This window comes from Syngnathus leptorhynchus, chromosome 19 (genome assembly GCF_054491065.1).
Source record: "Syngnathus leptorhynchus isolate UIUO chromosome 19, UIUO_Slep, whole genome shotgun sequence".
NCBI classification, from domain to species: Eukaryota; Metazoa; Chordata; class Actinopteri; order Syngnathiformes; family Syngnathidae; genus Syngnathus; species Syngnathus leptorhynchus.
This window is the reverse complement of record NC_141213.1, coordinates 4,873,081-4,887,785: the sequence shown is the minus strand read 5'-3', so window position 1 is coordinate 4,887,785 and position 14,705 is coordinate 4,873,081. Positions and strand designations below refer to the sequence as shown.

Here is a 14,705-nt window from a genome sequence, read left to right as displayed (position 1 = left end):
CACCGGATACGGCCAAGGTGAAAAAACAACAACAATTGCCTTAATTGCTCCTACGCCCGTGCACGTCCCTACGGAACCCTCCTAACCAATCAAATGATATCTAGTCTAAAGCATATAACTTGTTTTAAAGCATTCTTCTAACTTATTAAAGCCCAAAATATTAATCAAAATTACTTTCTAATAATTTGACTCTAAAATTGTTCTTTCAAAATTTAAAATGCAACTATTCAAAAATAAACAGACAATAGATTAAATCAGTCTTTAGAACTGACGGATAAATATTGAAATACTGCATATGTTCAAAAAATATATTGCTAAACCATTTGACTTCAAATTAAATGGTAAAAAAAATGGATTGGAATGCACTATTTCAATATCTTTGCAAAAACATTGGCAATTCATTGAACAAAACTCCTCCTAGAACTCAATTTCAAATCTCCTGTATTTTATTAACAGCACTTAGGGTGAGAATATTGCCATATGTCATTTATATTCATTGAAAACAACACTGACATGACTGAATAAAGTGCATCATTCAGACAAAACATTGTCATCCATGTTGTTTAGTTAAATGTAGCTTTATTGGGGGGGTTGGTGGATTGCGTGACGGTCCCCCATATGTTTTGTAGGCTGTGCATATATGTGCATGTTAATATGCCTACATGTTATGTCTGCGACATCCCCTCAAGGATTCTGCTCATTGTCATCGGGGAGATAGGGGGGGATGGATGTTAGTGTGAAGGCATTGCTACATCTGTGTGAGAGAGAGACACACACAAGGAGTGGGTGTGACCAATTAGGACAAATGGTGTGCAGAGCAGCAAAGAATCAACTGTCACGCAACATTGCATGGTATAGGATTAGACCCATAGGTCTTGGCCTACACACACACACACACACACACACACACACACACACACACACACACACACACACACACACACACACACACACACACACACACACACACACACACACACACACACACACACACACACACACACACACACTTTGCTTTGACACTTTTTGCTCCTCTCTCTTGATTGGTCCTTTGTCTTTGCCACTCCTCTCCCATGCAAACTTTTCTTTCCCTACCTCCCCCCCCCCCCAATCCCTGTTAAAGAACAAGTGTCATGGGTTGGCGTGATGTAAAGATGGTTGCGTGCATGGTTATAAAACATTTAAATTCAGCCTTTTAGCTACACCCCCCCCCCTTCTCGTTATCACATCACAAAATTAGAGTAAAAAAATATGCATTTGACATTTGCATGCTTGTAAGGCGACTGTGTATATGTAGTTCATGTTATACACATGGGTGTATTTCATAATCTAGAAAAAATGTGTCTTCAAAAATGCCATCCGTTCAGTGCAGAATTGTCGATTTATTATTGACGGTCCAACTATTTTGTACAATTTTTTCCCACTGTTTTAAATTGAACCCATTGAACCACAAACGATATCTTAGTTAAAAAAAAAACAAGACGGCTGTCGTATTTTCCATATAAAGAAAAGTCTTTTAATAGACAAGTCTCCTTTGCAAAAACACGTAGAAACATTGGAAGACATTGTATATTTACACCGTGTTCACTACTTTGCAGCTACTTACTCAATGACACAAGTAGGGCAGTTTTTTTTTTTTTTTACAGTTATCAAAATGGTAGCAAGAAAAAGCCACGTGGATTCACCTTCGACAAAGAGGAGAGCCTTCAAACTGCAGCTTTTAAATTACACATTGGCCTTACAATAAATACGAATCAAACATTTATTGAAATGAGCACACACATTGAACAAGACAAATTCAATACAGTGACACAATGTACACGTGTGTGTTGACTAATTAAAAAGAAAGAAAAAAAAAACTTCAACTGAACTACTCAGTAGTGCAATTTTTGAAACTACCAAAGTAGCGCCACCAAACTGGGGCTGTGACGTTGAATTAATTTGGTGCTTTTCGTTAAGTTGTGCAAAAACACTGAGTGTGAAGACCACGTCGGTTCATTGACTGAACCACATCATTGGCAAAAAAAAAAAAAGTGTCATATCTGCCATGAAATGCTGATCTTATAGTGAACACTAAACTGTACAACATAATCTGTGACATTAAAATATGGAACAATAATATTATTTCTAAATTCAAGATGCTATTGTGCGCTTTACAGAAGACTAAAATGTCAATGTCTTCTCCTTCAGTTTAAACTAACACGAAAAAAAAAAAAAAACTTGAACCTTTTTGTTATTTTTTTTTTATTTTTTTTTACACGGACAATAGCTATTACGTGTTACATTACTTTTTTTTGTTTTTAAATGGTGCCGGTTAGCACTCAAATATGTTTAACTCAAACCCAAATGACAGTTTTGTGGGTTTCCCTATGTACTGCCATCCTGCTGATAGACAGAAATAAGTTTTATTTGTTAAACAAGTATATAATACTTAAAGCTGCAACAGAATTACTACTTTTCCACGATTTGGTCAATTAATAGCAAATTGCATAGACTCGACAATACTGTCAGGTTTCTGTCGCGTGGAATCTATTCTGGGATGCTGGTCCACTTGGAAGAAAATTTCAAATGTAAAATATTGACATTTACGGCAATCGTGTTAGTCAGCTCAACTAAGCATACAAGTGATTTGCTCCAAAACAATTTAACAATGTGTCTTTTATTACATTTTAAAGTTGGGGTTATAATACAAGGGACAACCATTCTGAAAAAATCGTATTTCTTTGTATATTTTATGAAAATATTTTGTTGAATTGCCCAACTCAAGTTTTGCTAGTAAGCTTTAATAGTAAACCAAAAGGCCAAAATTGGTACTCGTAGTGCAAAAACATAGCTACAAGTTAACCAGCATCTCAGAAATAGTTGCGCTTGACCTTAGTGACCCCCGTTAATATTTTTGACCTATTATCAACTTTGCGAGCTTGTTTGTCTTGTCGCTGTAATGCATAGAAACAAACCCAGTGTTTGTCATTGTGGCTGATTTGAAGTTAAAGTGCTCAAACATGCAAAACCACCACTAAGGTCCAAAGATCTTCAAGCACATTCAGACATAAAAAGAGAAGTGAGTCATCAGCTGCGGATCAAATTCAAATCGGTTGACAACATCACAGCGAAACAATGGGTGTGCGCCACGCGTGAAATTAAAAGGCGTGTCCGAACATTTTTCCACTCATCGTCACTCAATCCAAAAGTGCTTGGAACTACAAAAGACAAATTTCCCAAATTTGTTTCAGCTTTTGATTGTCACAACACCGACACTTAGAACCTGAGCCTCGCTCGTCACCTCTTCGGCAAATGGAAGAATGTTGACGTTCTGCATTTGATGCTGGTAAATGTGTCGGACGACGGGAATCCTGCGCTCGCTACTTTTGTTTAGGGCATATAAACGTAAGGGCTGGATTTGTGGTGTCCCGCGCTCACGCACGGCATAATGTTCCTCGGGCCGACCATCGCGGGCTGGCTCATGTCGTGGCCGCCCTCGGACCACGGCGGGGAGTCCATGGGCTCCCTTTTGATGGAATGGATCAGCCCGTGACCTTTGAACTCGTAAGTGCTGTGCTTGTTGAGGTCCTGGTGCATGTAGGGCTTTTGAGGCTCCTGTTGGTAGACGTGAGAGTCGATGAGGTTGACCGATTGATTACTGCATTGGGAGTGAGAGAGTCTCTGAGGGCTAAACTGACCGTTGTCGTTGTCTTTGTCACATTTTAACAAACGTCCGCTATTGTTCATTGCATAGTTCTGATAGTTGCCGGTGTTGTACGAAGGGCTGCTGATCCCCGCTTTGCCCCGTTGACAGGGCGAGTACTGCAGATCGTAGTAATCCGCCTCGGATTTCAGCTGGATGCCCGAACTCTGGTCGTACGCCCCGTTGCCGTAGCGACGGTACACGCCGTCCGGATCCCGATGCGCCCAGGGCCGCCCGAAGGGATCGCAGCCGTTTTCCGAGTCGGAGTCCTGCTCTACCTTGATGGGCGGCATCAAGTGGCCGTCGTAGCATTCGCCGTAGCCGTTCTCGCTCTTGACTAAATCCACGCAGTAGGCGTCCGGGTCCGCGGGAATCTGCAGGCTCCCGTAGAGTTTGGAGACAAACACCTCGCCGTTTCTACCGCTGTGGCAGCTAGGGGAAAGACGGTACGGTTTCCCGTATTGGCCGGCCTTGTTTAAGAGGTTAGTCGGGACGTAGCCGACCCCCTGGCTTGTTCTGAGGTGCCCCGAGTTTGGTCGCACGGGCCAACTGCTCCCCAGGCCCGGACCCGGGCCCTTATGGGGAGACATTGATGACTTGCAGAAATTGAGGGGCTCTTCCTGGTTGTAGTACCCGTCGGGGCGGAACTTGAGGTTATCTTTGGTGAGTGGGGTCCAGGGAGTGTGGTGGCCCCTTTGGGTGCCACCAGGGGTTGGACAGGGGAGGAGGAGAGGGTCTACTACGTCACCCATTCCTCCAGTGAAGGAGTGCCTTCGGAGGTGTTCACCTCGTTCTCTGCAAGACAGAAAAAAAAAAATGGAATGAACACATTGATGTATATTTTAAATTGTCTGTCCAGATTGTGGATTTTCACCTATTGGTCTGTCAACTTTGTATATTTTGCTCTTCTTAGAACTTCTTTTGTATGTGACTTGTGACTCTCAAGCTTGAATGACTCAAAGGACAAATATGGAGATTTTTACTTCCCATTAAGTTCACGAGAGAGTCATTCAAAAAGTGACTCATCTTTTCCAAGATTCATGTCTGAAAATTGGAAACAGAATAAACATCCGCAACCGCAAGATCAATGACGGCCAGACGTGCATGTTTATGGAGCGATGCACTGCAATATCAAACGGCATCTATTTGAAATGGGAAATCTTCTTAATGCTCCATATATTCATCCATTTTTTTTTGCTTTAGGCATGTACAGTACAAAGCCAATTGTGTGATGATGACACGTTTACCTTGAGCAAACATTGCAAATGTCATTGACCCAGGGGTCAAAATAAAAAAAAAATGTGCGAAATTGCAACGACAACATGAAGTTAGCATCTAAATATAGCAACTCCATTAAGACAATCAGCTTTCAATCAATGAAGCTTTTACTCTTACCCGTGCTCCAGTGGCGAGATCATCCCTCCTCCGCTCTTGTTCTTTCCTCTCATTAACATGTTCTTCATTTTCATCTCGGTGATGGAGGGCAATAAAAGGGGTACGGCTACGCAGAAGAGAGCCAGCTGGGGAGGAAGCGGAGCCCCGGAGGCCGATTTCTTTTTCTGTCCTTGGAGAAACTTCAGCCGACCCTGAAACTGCATTGTCTGGAAGCAGGAGACAGGAAGGATTTAGCGGTTTGAACATCAGAGAGCATCTAAAAGCGATACTTTTAAGGCAGGTCTATGATTATGCGCTTCTTTTGAATTACGAGGGCAGCAGTGTCTCGCTCTGTTAGGACTTTCTTGTGAAGTTTGGAGGTTGAAAATAAAATGGAAATTGGGATGATTGCTTTCCAGGTTCAAATGAAAGAAAAATGAGAAGAACCCATTAAGTGTTGGTGGAAATCCAAATATGGTGCTGTCCAAATGTTTCTTATGGCTTTTTCAGTGTACCAGAAAGGAGTCTAGTATTTACAAACCCAGGCGAAAAAAAAAGCCAAATCCCATCTCAGATAAAAAAAAAAACCATATTGTTTGTTTGTCACAATGGGAACATATTTTCCATTTAAAATCGGCTTGTGGGATTGTCTGATTTCTTGTGATCAGCCAAAATTTGCAAGTAGGACTATAAATTGCGGTCCAATATTTATTTCTTTATGTTCCAAACCGAAGATTAAGAATTTTCAACTTTTAGAATTGAATTTCAGATGTTCCAGACAGTATCAATATTGGTGGATGGGTCAAGCAGTCAGGCGGGATGGACCGTATACAGAGCTATACCACCACGCTTGGGAATAATCTATTTCCAAGTTGTGCGATGATTGATCACGCCTGACTCTTGTGTGTCTTTACTGCAATTATTTGGACTGATGAGGAAAACATTCATAAACATTGGCTCGCTACAATTCCAGTCCAGAAAATTGCCATCTAGGGTTTCTGTTATGTGCCAATGTCAACCAGAATGGACTTGGTAAACCCTGATAAAAAATGTTCAAGCTGTATTTTCCACTGCATGGTGAAGAAGCCATCCAATCTTAAAATGCTTTTAATTAAATATTACAGCAAACAAAGAGACCCTGGTTAAAAAAAAAAAAAAAACACTTCATGCTGCACATGCATCGGATTATTTTTATTGATCTGAAAGTTCTCCAGGAGAATTTTTACGACTCGCTTTGCAAGTTACCGTTCCGTTTAGCAGGCGCGGCGCTTGGTGTCACTCACCAGGAATCCAGATGTGCTGTCCAACAGACATCGAACCCTCGCTATGAAACATCTGTTGAGAAAGCAGGAGAGCTCAGGAGGAATGCCCCCCGCCTCTGGAGAATGGAACAGGCTGCTCACCACAAACTCATCACCTTAAAATGCAAAAGCAGAGAGTGCATTCATTCCTTTCGTACAAAAAAAAATAAAAAATCTTAATGTGAGTCTATGCAGGATATCATTTTAATGTTTTGATGACCCACCACTCCCTGCAGCGTCCTGATGATGCTGTGGAGGGCACATGGCCCAGTGGAGCTGATTTCGAAACTCCTGGCGGTCATCTATGTGAATGTAGTCAAACACGTTCTGGTGCATCACATCAGTCTAGAAGAAAACATAGGCCCCCACATTAATATTATGATAAATATAAAAAAAAAAAAAAAAACTCACCACAGCTGTGTTGTGATGATGCAATTGTTTACACGAGGATGGTCGGCGCTGTTTTGGTTTGGGAGTCACTATTTTAACTTGCACAACTAACTCATTACGCACAAAGTCCGGTGCAAGTCAGAGAATTCAAATTTTTTTTTTCGAAGTACAGTAAGAGTTGAGGGCAGCTGCGAGGCCAGTGAGGGCAGCTGTGTTTGTCAAACATCGCGTGACACCAGCTCCCGAACAGCAGTCCGGTCCAGCTTACACACACACACACACACACACACACACACACACACACACACACACACACACACACACACACACACACACACACACACACACACACACACACACACACTGAGTCAGACTCCAGCCTGCTCTCGTCATCTTTCTCCCCTTTTTTTTTTCCAGCAATTGCTTTGCTTTCTGTCATTCCCTGACAGATTCCTCACTAGCATGTTCAACCTTCTCCTCTTCCCACTCCGCCCGCCTCCACCCACTCCTCTCCTCCCCTCCCTTCCATAATTTCCACACTGGTGGCACGCGAGGGCTTTTGATCGTCTGCCTCTCCTCGGCGCTCGCCTCGTCCTGCGGTTTGGTGCCCTACCGGCGGTCCGGTAGACAACAGATGGATCGAGTGACTTTTGTTGAAGTTTAAAAAAAAAAAAAAAGGAAAGAAACGGAAAAGAAGTGATAATTTCGCAGGCCTTCAAAGGATAACTGCGGCCGTAAGGAATACCATCAAAGGCCGTTGGAGGTTTTCCTTGTCGTCTCTTGTGGTGCTACTATGTCTGTTACTTCCCTGTGGTAGATTAGGGATAAATGTCCCCTCTGAATACAATTGCGGGCGCCAGATTACATGACATGTTGTCAAGGCAAACGATGGGACTTGAAAACAACACCAAAAAAAAAAAAAAAATAGTTGTGAGAGAGTCTGTGGGAATGTTTTTGTTGACAGTGTCTGAAATATAACACGATGTTCTGTGGGGGACTTGAAAAGACTTATTGGATTCTTTGCTGTTCACTGTCAACCACACATAACATCTCCCAATAGGGGGAAACCTGTTTTGGGGGAGCGCTGACGACCAGATTTGAGTTGTCGTGTTGATGTTTTGTCAAATCATAAACAGTGATTTCCTGCCTCTGATGATCATAAAAGTTGACCGCGCTCATGTTGGGATGCTTTTTGGGACCGCTTCACAACAAGGCTACATTTGAAAAGAATTCGAATTCTAAATACTGATGGCTCGTGGCTTGTTCCTGCTGATTTTGGGCAAGGGGGCTGGGATGACAGTTTGAAGTCTTGTCTGTGCACGTGTGGGTACATGTGAGCAAAATCAGGGGGGGTGTTAAAACAGCGAAAAGCACTTTATTTGTAGTTATAAAGAGAGGCTGGATTTCAGCATTGCGGGGCAGACGAGGCCATGTTGATATCATCCATAATTAATGGCCGGCTTGATATGGCCACTGGAGAGGAAGGAAGCAAAACCATTGGTGACTTATCAACACACTGACATAGACACTCGCGCATTCAAGCGCACACGCTAAGACATTTCGGGGTGAAACGGAGGTCTTCACCTTTCTGTGGCCTCTCAGACAAGAATTGGTGGGTTCACACTGCCCTCGAGATAGTTATCGGTAGTTACGCTGGCTCATTAAGCAAGAGATGGAAAACCAGCAAAAGGGGACGGAGGGGAAAAGAAAAAGGGGAAGGATGAAGTTGCCGAGTCAGGCCGAGGAGCTGACCTCCGTCTGACACTTGTTTGTGAGTCAGATGAGAGTAAATCAGACGCTCTGCGGACTGTGCACAATACGGTAGAAAGGTTTAACGCACCTGATGGAATCCCAGATAGTCCACAATGCTCGACGAGGCATAAAAGACCATTCCGTCGCTGCTCACCACCAGGGCAAATCCTGTCAGAGACTACACACACAAACACAGCGTATTACAATTTCGATGTACGGTACTTTCTTCATTCTTTGCAAATAAGCGCAAAAAAAAAAAAAAAGACCAGAAGGTATACGTTGAGCAATTGGATATCAGCTACAGTATAAGGGTCATTCCAGAATTGAAGGAGACACATCAGCATTTTTTTTTTAAAAATATGATTTGATATCTTCGTGTGACTAACATGACTCAGAAGTGATATCAAGCTAATTGTCTTTTGGTAAGATCATGTTATTCAGTTTTATTCTATACGGTGTGCAGAACATTTTAAACACATTTAGGATTCTGTGTGCAAGTAAAATGGTGACTTTTTTTTGCCACAGGACAATAAAACACAAACTAATCAACCCTCCATTAAAAAGGCAATGTAATTAGTTCCTCCAAATCTAAATGTTCAAAGACAGCCAAACATATTGTGCTTTGTGGTAAACAAACTACCAACACGCTTTGTGGTCGTAAAGTGCTTTTCAAATATGATCATCAATCATAGAGCGTTGATTAAAACATCATTTACAACAACAACAACAACAACAACAACAACAACAACAACAAAAAAAGGAACGCTTCAGCCAGATGGGCAGTAAGGGGAGAGCTGAGGAAAAACAAGCAGGAGAGGGAGAAGAAAGAAAGCGCAGGAAGGAGATGTGTCACTATGCGCTGGCCTGGCTGGTGTGCGTGCGTGCACAGCTGTGATAGCGTGACAACGGCAAGGCTACTTGAGTTGCGTGACTGCTGCTGCCAGAGTCTGTCGCCTCTATTTGACTGCGAGACTACGCAGGTCTTCCTCGTTGTGTGTATGAACTCGCAATTCTCTGTCGCCCATCTGATTGGCTCAGCCAAGCCGCTTCTTTCGCACTCAATGAACATTTCGTCAATTCGAATTAGGGCTGTCGCTATGGAATATTTGCACAATCGATTCGTCTATCCATGAATTCAATAATCCGATACAATTTTATTTGCATTATTTAAAAAATATATATATTTTCTTTATTTGGTCATATTTAGTGATTTAAAAAAAAAACAACAAGTCAACAACAGTGACACAATACCACACAAGCAGTATTGATGGTCATTGTTTTGCAAAATAAAAGCAGATGTTTGCAAGCGTTTTATTTGGATTAAACACACATGATACATCAGTTTGCTTTCATGAAAGATTATAAAAATCAGAGAATCATTCATTTTGATCAACTGAAATCATTTAAAAATTACGAGAGAAATAAAATACAAGGTCATCAATTTGTTGTTGATGAATCTAATTCATCTTTATTTAAGATTTTGAGGACTTGATTGAATTTATCTTGGAGAAATGTATTCTTTCAAGTGAATTTTTGGATCTATTATCACTATTCCTCTTTTTCCTCTCTTCACATTGCACACTGAGGCACGTAAGCAATGGAAACAGGCACCTGCTGCTCGGCTCGCCCGCAACATATCTTCAATTTACGGCGCCCCCGGCTCCCATAACTGCCCTTGGGAGACTAAAAAGCTTTGACTCGAAAATCTTTAGCGGGCCTTCGCACGCAGAGGCCAAAATTAGATGTCGCCTCTCTGCTGGATTTGGAAAGCAAAGGGAGGCCAACGAGGAGAGGCAACGTAGTCTGGTTCCATTTGATTCAGCCAGATGAAGACAGCGTGGGTGGGTTCAGGATTAAAATAGAGACCTTCTGCCAACGGGAACACATTCATCACGGCCGTAGTGCACTTTGGCATGAGACGCCGGTATAATTCAGATGAAAACATACTGGCATGTACTTACAGTGCAATTAGTACTAATTGTTCACAGCCATTTTTTTTTTTTGCAGCCGTGTTTTGCTAGCAATTAGCCTCCACATCAAGTCGCTATGCTCCAGTCACTTGAAAATTTGAATCATAACGTCTACATTTCAATCACCACTCAATTGTATTTGTGGAAATATACTGTGGTGGCGTACAAAGATGACATAACAAAAATTGCCAGTGTCCAAACACGTCAGGCCTAAACCGCCGCACGTACCTGCCAACGAAATAAAAGCCGCTCGCACGGCGGAATTTCTGGTCGCGCTTGGGATCCCATCAGCGTAACAACTAATGCACAGTTTGCACTGAGGCCCTCGTGCAGGTCGGATCACGCAACGGGAGGCGGCGCATCACTACGGTCAATCTAGTCTTTTGTTCGCCAACCTATTGAGACAACCTAACACGTTAACAGAAGCATCAGTGGCTCGGCTCGCCTCTGCGTGTGTGTGTGCGTTTGGGAGAGCGCTCATAGTTGTTGGGCGGTATCATCATTAGGATATCGCACGGATAAAATCGACGAGGCTTCGTGTTCCGAATCCTTGCGTGCGTGCCGTGGACATATGGAGCTGTACGTGCGGATTTTAATTAATGATGAGCGACGTAAATATAGGCATTATTCTGATTCGGAAGGTCAAGTGATGAAAAGACATCTCGGGTTGGCGCTGATTAAAGTTGACAAGCTGGGTGTTGCCCTTTCGCTTTTGCTCACTTTCACACACACAAAATGTACGAGTCCCCAGATCTTTCTTTCGCGCCGACACCCATCGTCTCATCCTTATGTCACGCAAGGCGGCGATCAGGCATAAGAGATGGGGGTCAAAGGCCGGAGGTCACACACACACGCACGCGCACACACGGGAGGCCCCCCTCGTCCCCTCGTCTTTTTAATTGACTCCAACTTGTAGATCTTGTGAATGTAAACGTGCATTGTGTGATGAATTTGAGGTGAAATGATCTTACCTCCAAGAGGATGCCGCTTTCATTGACATTTGTGCACATTGGGACGCTCTCTTTCCTGCCGGGTTCGGGGTTGGAGGAAGCAGTGTTGACGTGCTTCCTGGGCGCCTTGTCTTGATTTGCTATGAAAAAGAACCAAAAGAAAACAGACATGGGTTTTCATTCACTTTTTACTCGATAAAAAAAACCCTCACATCTGTTAAATACCTCTGGGGCCATGGCACGCAAGGAAAACAGCACACATGATTTTTGTTTTGGATTTCTGCTAACTATGAATGACAATTGTCCAATATCCTCGAAAAGTCAGACAGCACATGTGGAATATATATAAACAGTTATGAGGTAAAAGTCTTTCTTTGCTGGACTAATGCCAAGTATTAGAAGCCCGGTGAGCTTCTCATTGAAAAAGAGGATTTCATGACGTCATAGGATTTCTCCCACACGATACATCGACATGAACACTTCCAAGCCCAGAAGACAAATGGCTCTTCATTTGTTCATGAAATGAAGTAACACAATGTTTTATATTAAGAATCCCCCCCCCCCCCCCAGGACGCTTGTGTTAGTTCGCCAAGGGCAGAAAAAGTGACTTTTCAAATAAGGAAGTTCAAGCTACAATACAATGGGCGAGCGTGCAATTAGCTCGCCGACGGGTGGCGTGCAGGACGGGTCACGTGCGCATCGGTGACGTGTGTGTTGCGTGTTCGATACATGTTTGCGTGTTTCTCTTATGGGCGTGCTGTCAGGGGGCATGTGGCTCACTCCAAGAGATCAGCTCTTTGCTCCGTCACTCATTGTAGCAGGCAGGCACAGATTAGTCACGCAACACAACATACACACACACAGCACGGGCTCATTATAAATAAAAAATATATAAATGTATGTATCTTCCTGTGCTTTGCAGAATGCCCACACCCCTCCCATTATCCTCCATTACCATTTTCTCCTGTCCTTATCCACCCAAATTAAAAACATCATTGCAGACAATGAGATAAACTAAATAAATAAAGATAAATACATTTTTTGGGAGGGAAAAAATAAAAACTAAAATGAATTCAACAGTATAATCAATCAAAATAAAAAGGATTCAACAGTAAAGTCAATGTAAAGTTAACCATAGCCTCAAAAGTTTGTTAGATTTTTATTTAAGTATTTCAATAAAAAAAAAAAATATATATAAAATAAAAATAAACATACGGTGTAATCCATCTGTTTATTGGCTATTTATTCAAAGTTTAAGATCATAATTAACCTATTTATTTATGTTATTATTCACAAATTTGCAATAACTGTACTCTTACTGTAAAGTGGTACTCATACATAAGTCCAGTTTATTTACCCATGTTACGACGGCTTTATTACAAGGTCATTACACTAATTGCTGGTGAGCGAATTACCCGGCAGCCTCATTAACTCATAATTGCCAGCTAATAAAGTATTTTGTCACCACCTCAGCGAGGTGCAAACATGTACAAACAAACAGTCAGACAGCCAAGACACACAAACACACACTATTCTCCTCAATTGCCGCATCATCGTCCAACTCGTGGAAATCATTGCACGGGGGGGGGGGAAACGAATCAATTAAAAAATCATTATTTTCCTCCGTCGACGCCTTGTGTGTTTTTGTTTTCCCTCTTACGGCAGCTTTTGGAGAGGATGCGGCGTCAGGAAAGACAAACACGCGCAATGATTAATTATCGGCACAGGCACTTCCTCTGCCAACAATGCGGCCTTCATCCATCGCTACTCGTTTCTTGAGGTTTGCTTTTCTTGCCTCTATTTTCTCCCGCTCTGGACGAAGAAGGAAAACAGAGTGTGTAATGGTCCAAGCGTTTATGTGTGGGGAAAGAGTGAAAAAAAAAAAAAAAAAAAAAAGTGACAAGTAGCGGGATGTTGCTGCTGCCAAGGGGCAAGGCCAAAGGCGCCCAAACGTCTTTTAACTCGGCCCGATCTGTCCTTCCACTTCCACTTGTGAATACAGCAAAAAATTAGGACCACCTGCCAAATATTAAGATGTCTCAATTTAGCAAATGCTTCAAAAAAAGAGAATTACCACCTAAACCAAACACGCGTTAATCACCCACCTATTAGTAGAAAGGAAAAGGGATGCGAGTAGATATTACAGAGTGATTTGACTTGACCACACATATACTGACGAGGGAGGCGCCGATATTGTATATTTGATTTGAGACTTTCAGCTAATTTCTCAAACCTCGCCCATCCTTGTTCACTACAACCTCACATCTAAAATAGCTTGAAACAGCTACAGCTCAGTCTAAGAAGACAGAGAAGTTTTGTTCTTGTATTTTGCGGCACCGCAATAAATCTAACTTGGATTGAACTCATTGATAAAACTCTGTCATGGTCCTGAGACTTAAAAACGTAAAAAGAAATGTCCCAGAAAATGATGAAAAATGCACATATGAATAATTCAAGGGGACATTTTTTTACAATACGGCGTAACGTTATGTTGAGGAGTGTCGCGTGAAGTCGTGAGTACAACTGTGGTGTGGTTAACGCTCCAGGTCACTCTTCGGGTTCATGCAGTGAGGAGCAAAGCAAAAAAGTGTTCATACATGGCTGCTCATAGACACAACACCAGCTGCTGCACGCTTTTAACCTTGACCTTTCAACTCTGCGTGCAACGACGCCACACAACAAGCAAACAGGTAGCATAGCGCAAAAGGCAAAATAGAGAAGACACAACTCAGTGTTGTCGTAAATGATGGCATTTCTTTCGACGGATCTGAAAATTATTTTGCACAAATAACATTTCTTTGTTTACCTATCTATGCCAGCGACACAAGGAGAAAGGTAGTGCAATGACATGCTCCACCACTAGGGGGCAGCCAGTACAACAAACTCGTGCAATGTGCATCGACCTGTTGCCGTTCTTTCAACAATGAATTTATGTTCAACTAAAAATGTACAGGGTGAATTTAATTGATCAAGAAATTAAGACGAGATGATATTATAAAGTTATATAAAGTTCCTATTTGCCCATAGATACCATAAAATGGTACACAAGCACTACATTTGTCTGAATGAAGCACCTCAACTCATTTCCACATTATTCCCTGCATCAAGATGCTGCAAGATGGCGCCAAAGCACCACTTCTATCTAAAAGAGGCTCCTGAACTCACTTCAACAGAGTTCCTTTCCTTACTGTGGGCAAATGGGTGGCAGCATTTGCACAGCGCTGCACACTTCTGGACTCTCACTTCATTTCAGCTGCACGGTACCATCTTTTGGCAGCTGATG

At 42.3% G+C, this 14,705-nt stretch overlaps 1 protein-coding gene across 2 annotated transcripts in view; it reads right to left on the bottom strand.

Annotated features, from left to right (window-relative positions):
- Positions 1-1,492: 1,492 nt before the first annotated feature.
- Positions 1,493-14,705, bottom strand: part of ahrra (aryl-hydrocarbon receptor repressor a) — a 37,366-nt gene continuing 24,153 nt past the window's right edge. For both annotated transcript variants that reach the window (XM_085938948.1, XM_085938947.1), the window contains 6 exons: positions 11,444-11,562; positions 8,591-8,680; positions 6,585-6,705; positions 6,343-6,476; positions 5,081-5,286; positions 1,493-4,480 (listed from right to left, as the gene is read on the bottom strand). In XM_085938948.1, coding sequence (XP_085795074.1) covers positions 3,373-4,480; positions 5,081-5,286; positions 6,343-6,476; positions 6,585-6,705; positions 8,591-8,680; positions 11,444-11,562 — 1,778 coding nt within the window. In that variant the 3' untranslated portion in view covers positions 1,493-3,372. The remainder of the gene's footprint in view (positions 4,481-5,080; positions 5,287-6,342; positions 6,477-6,584; positions 6,706-8,590; positions 8,681-11,443; positions 11,563-14,705) is intronic.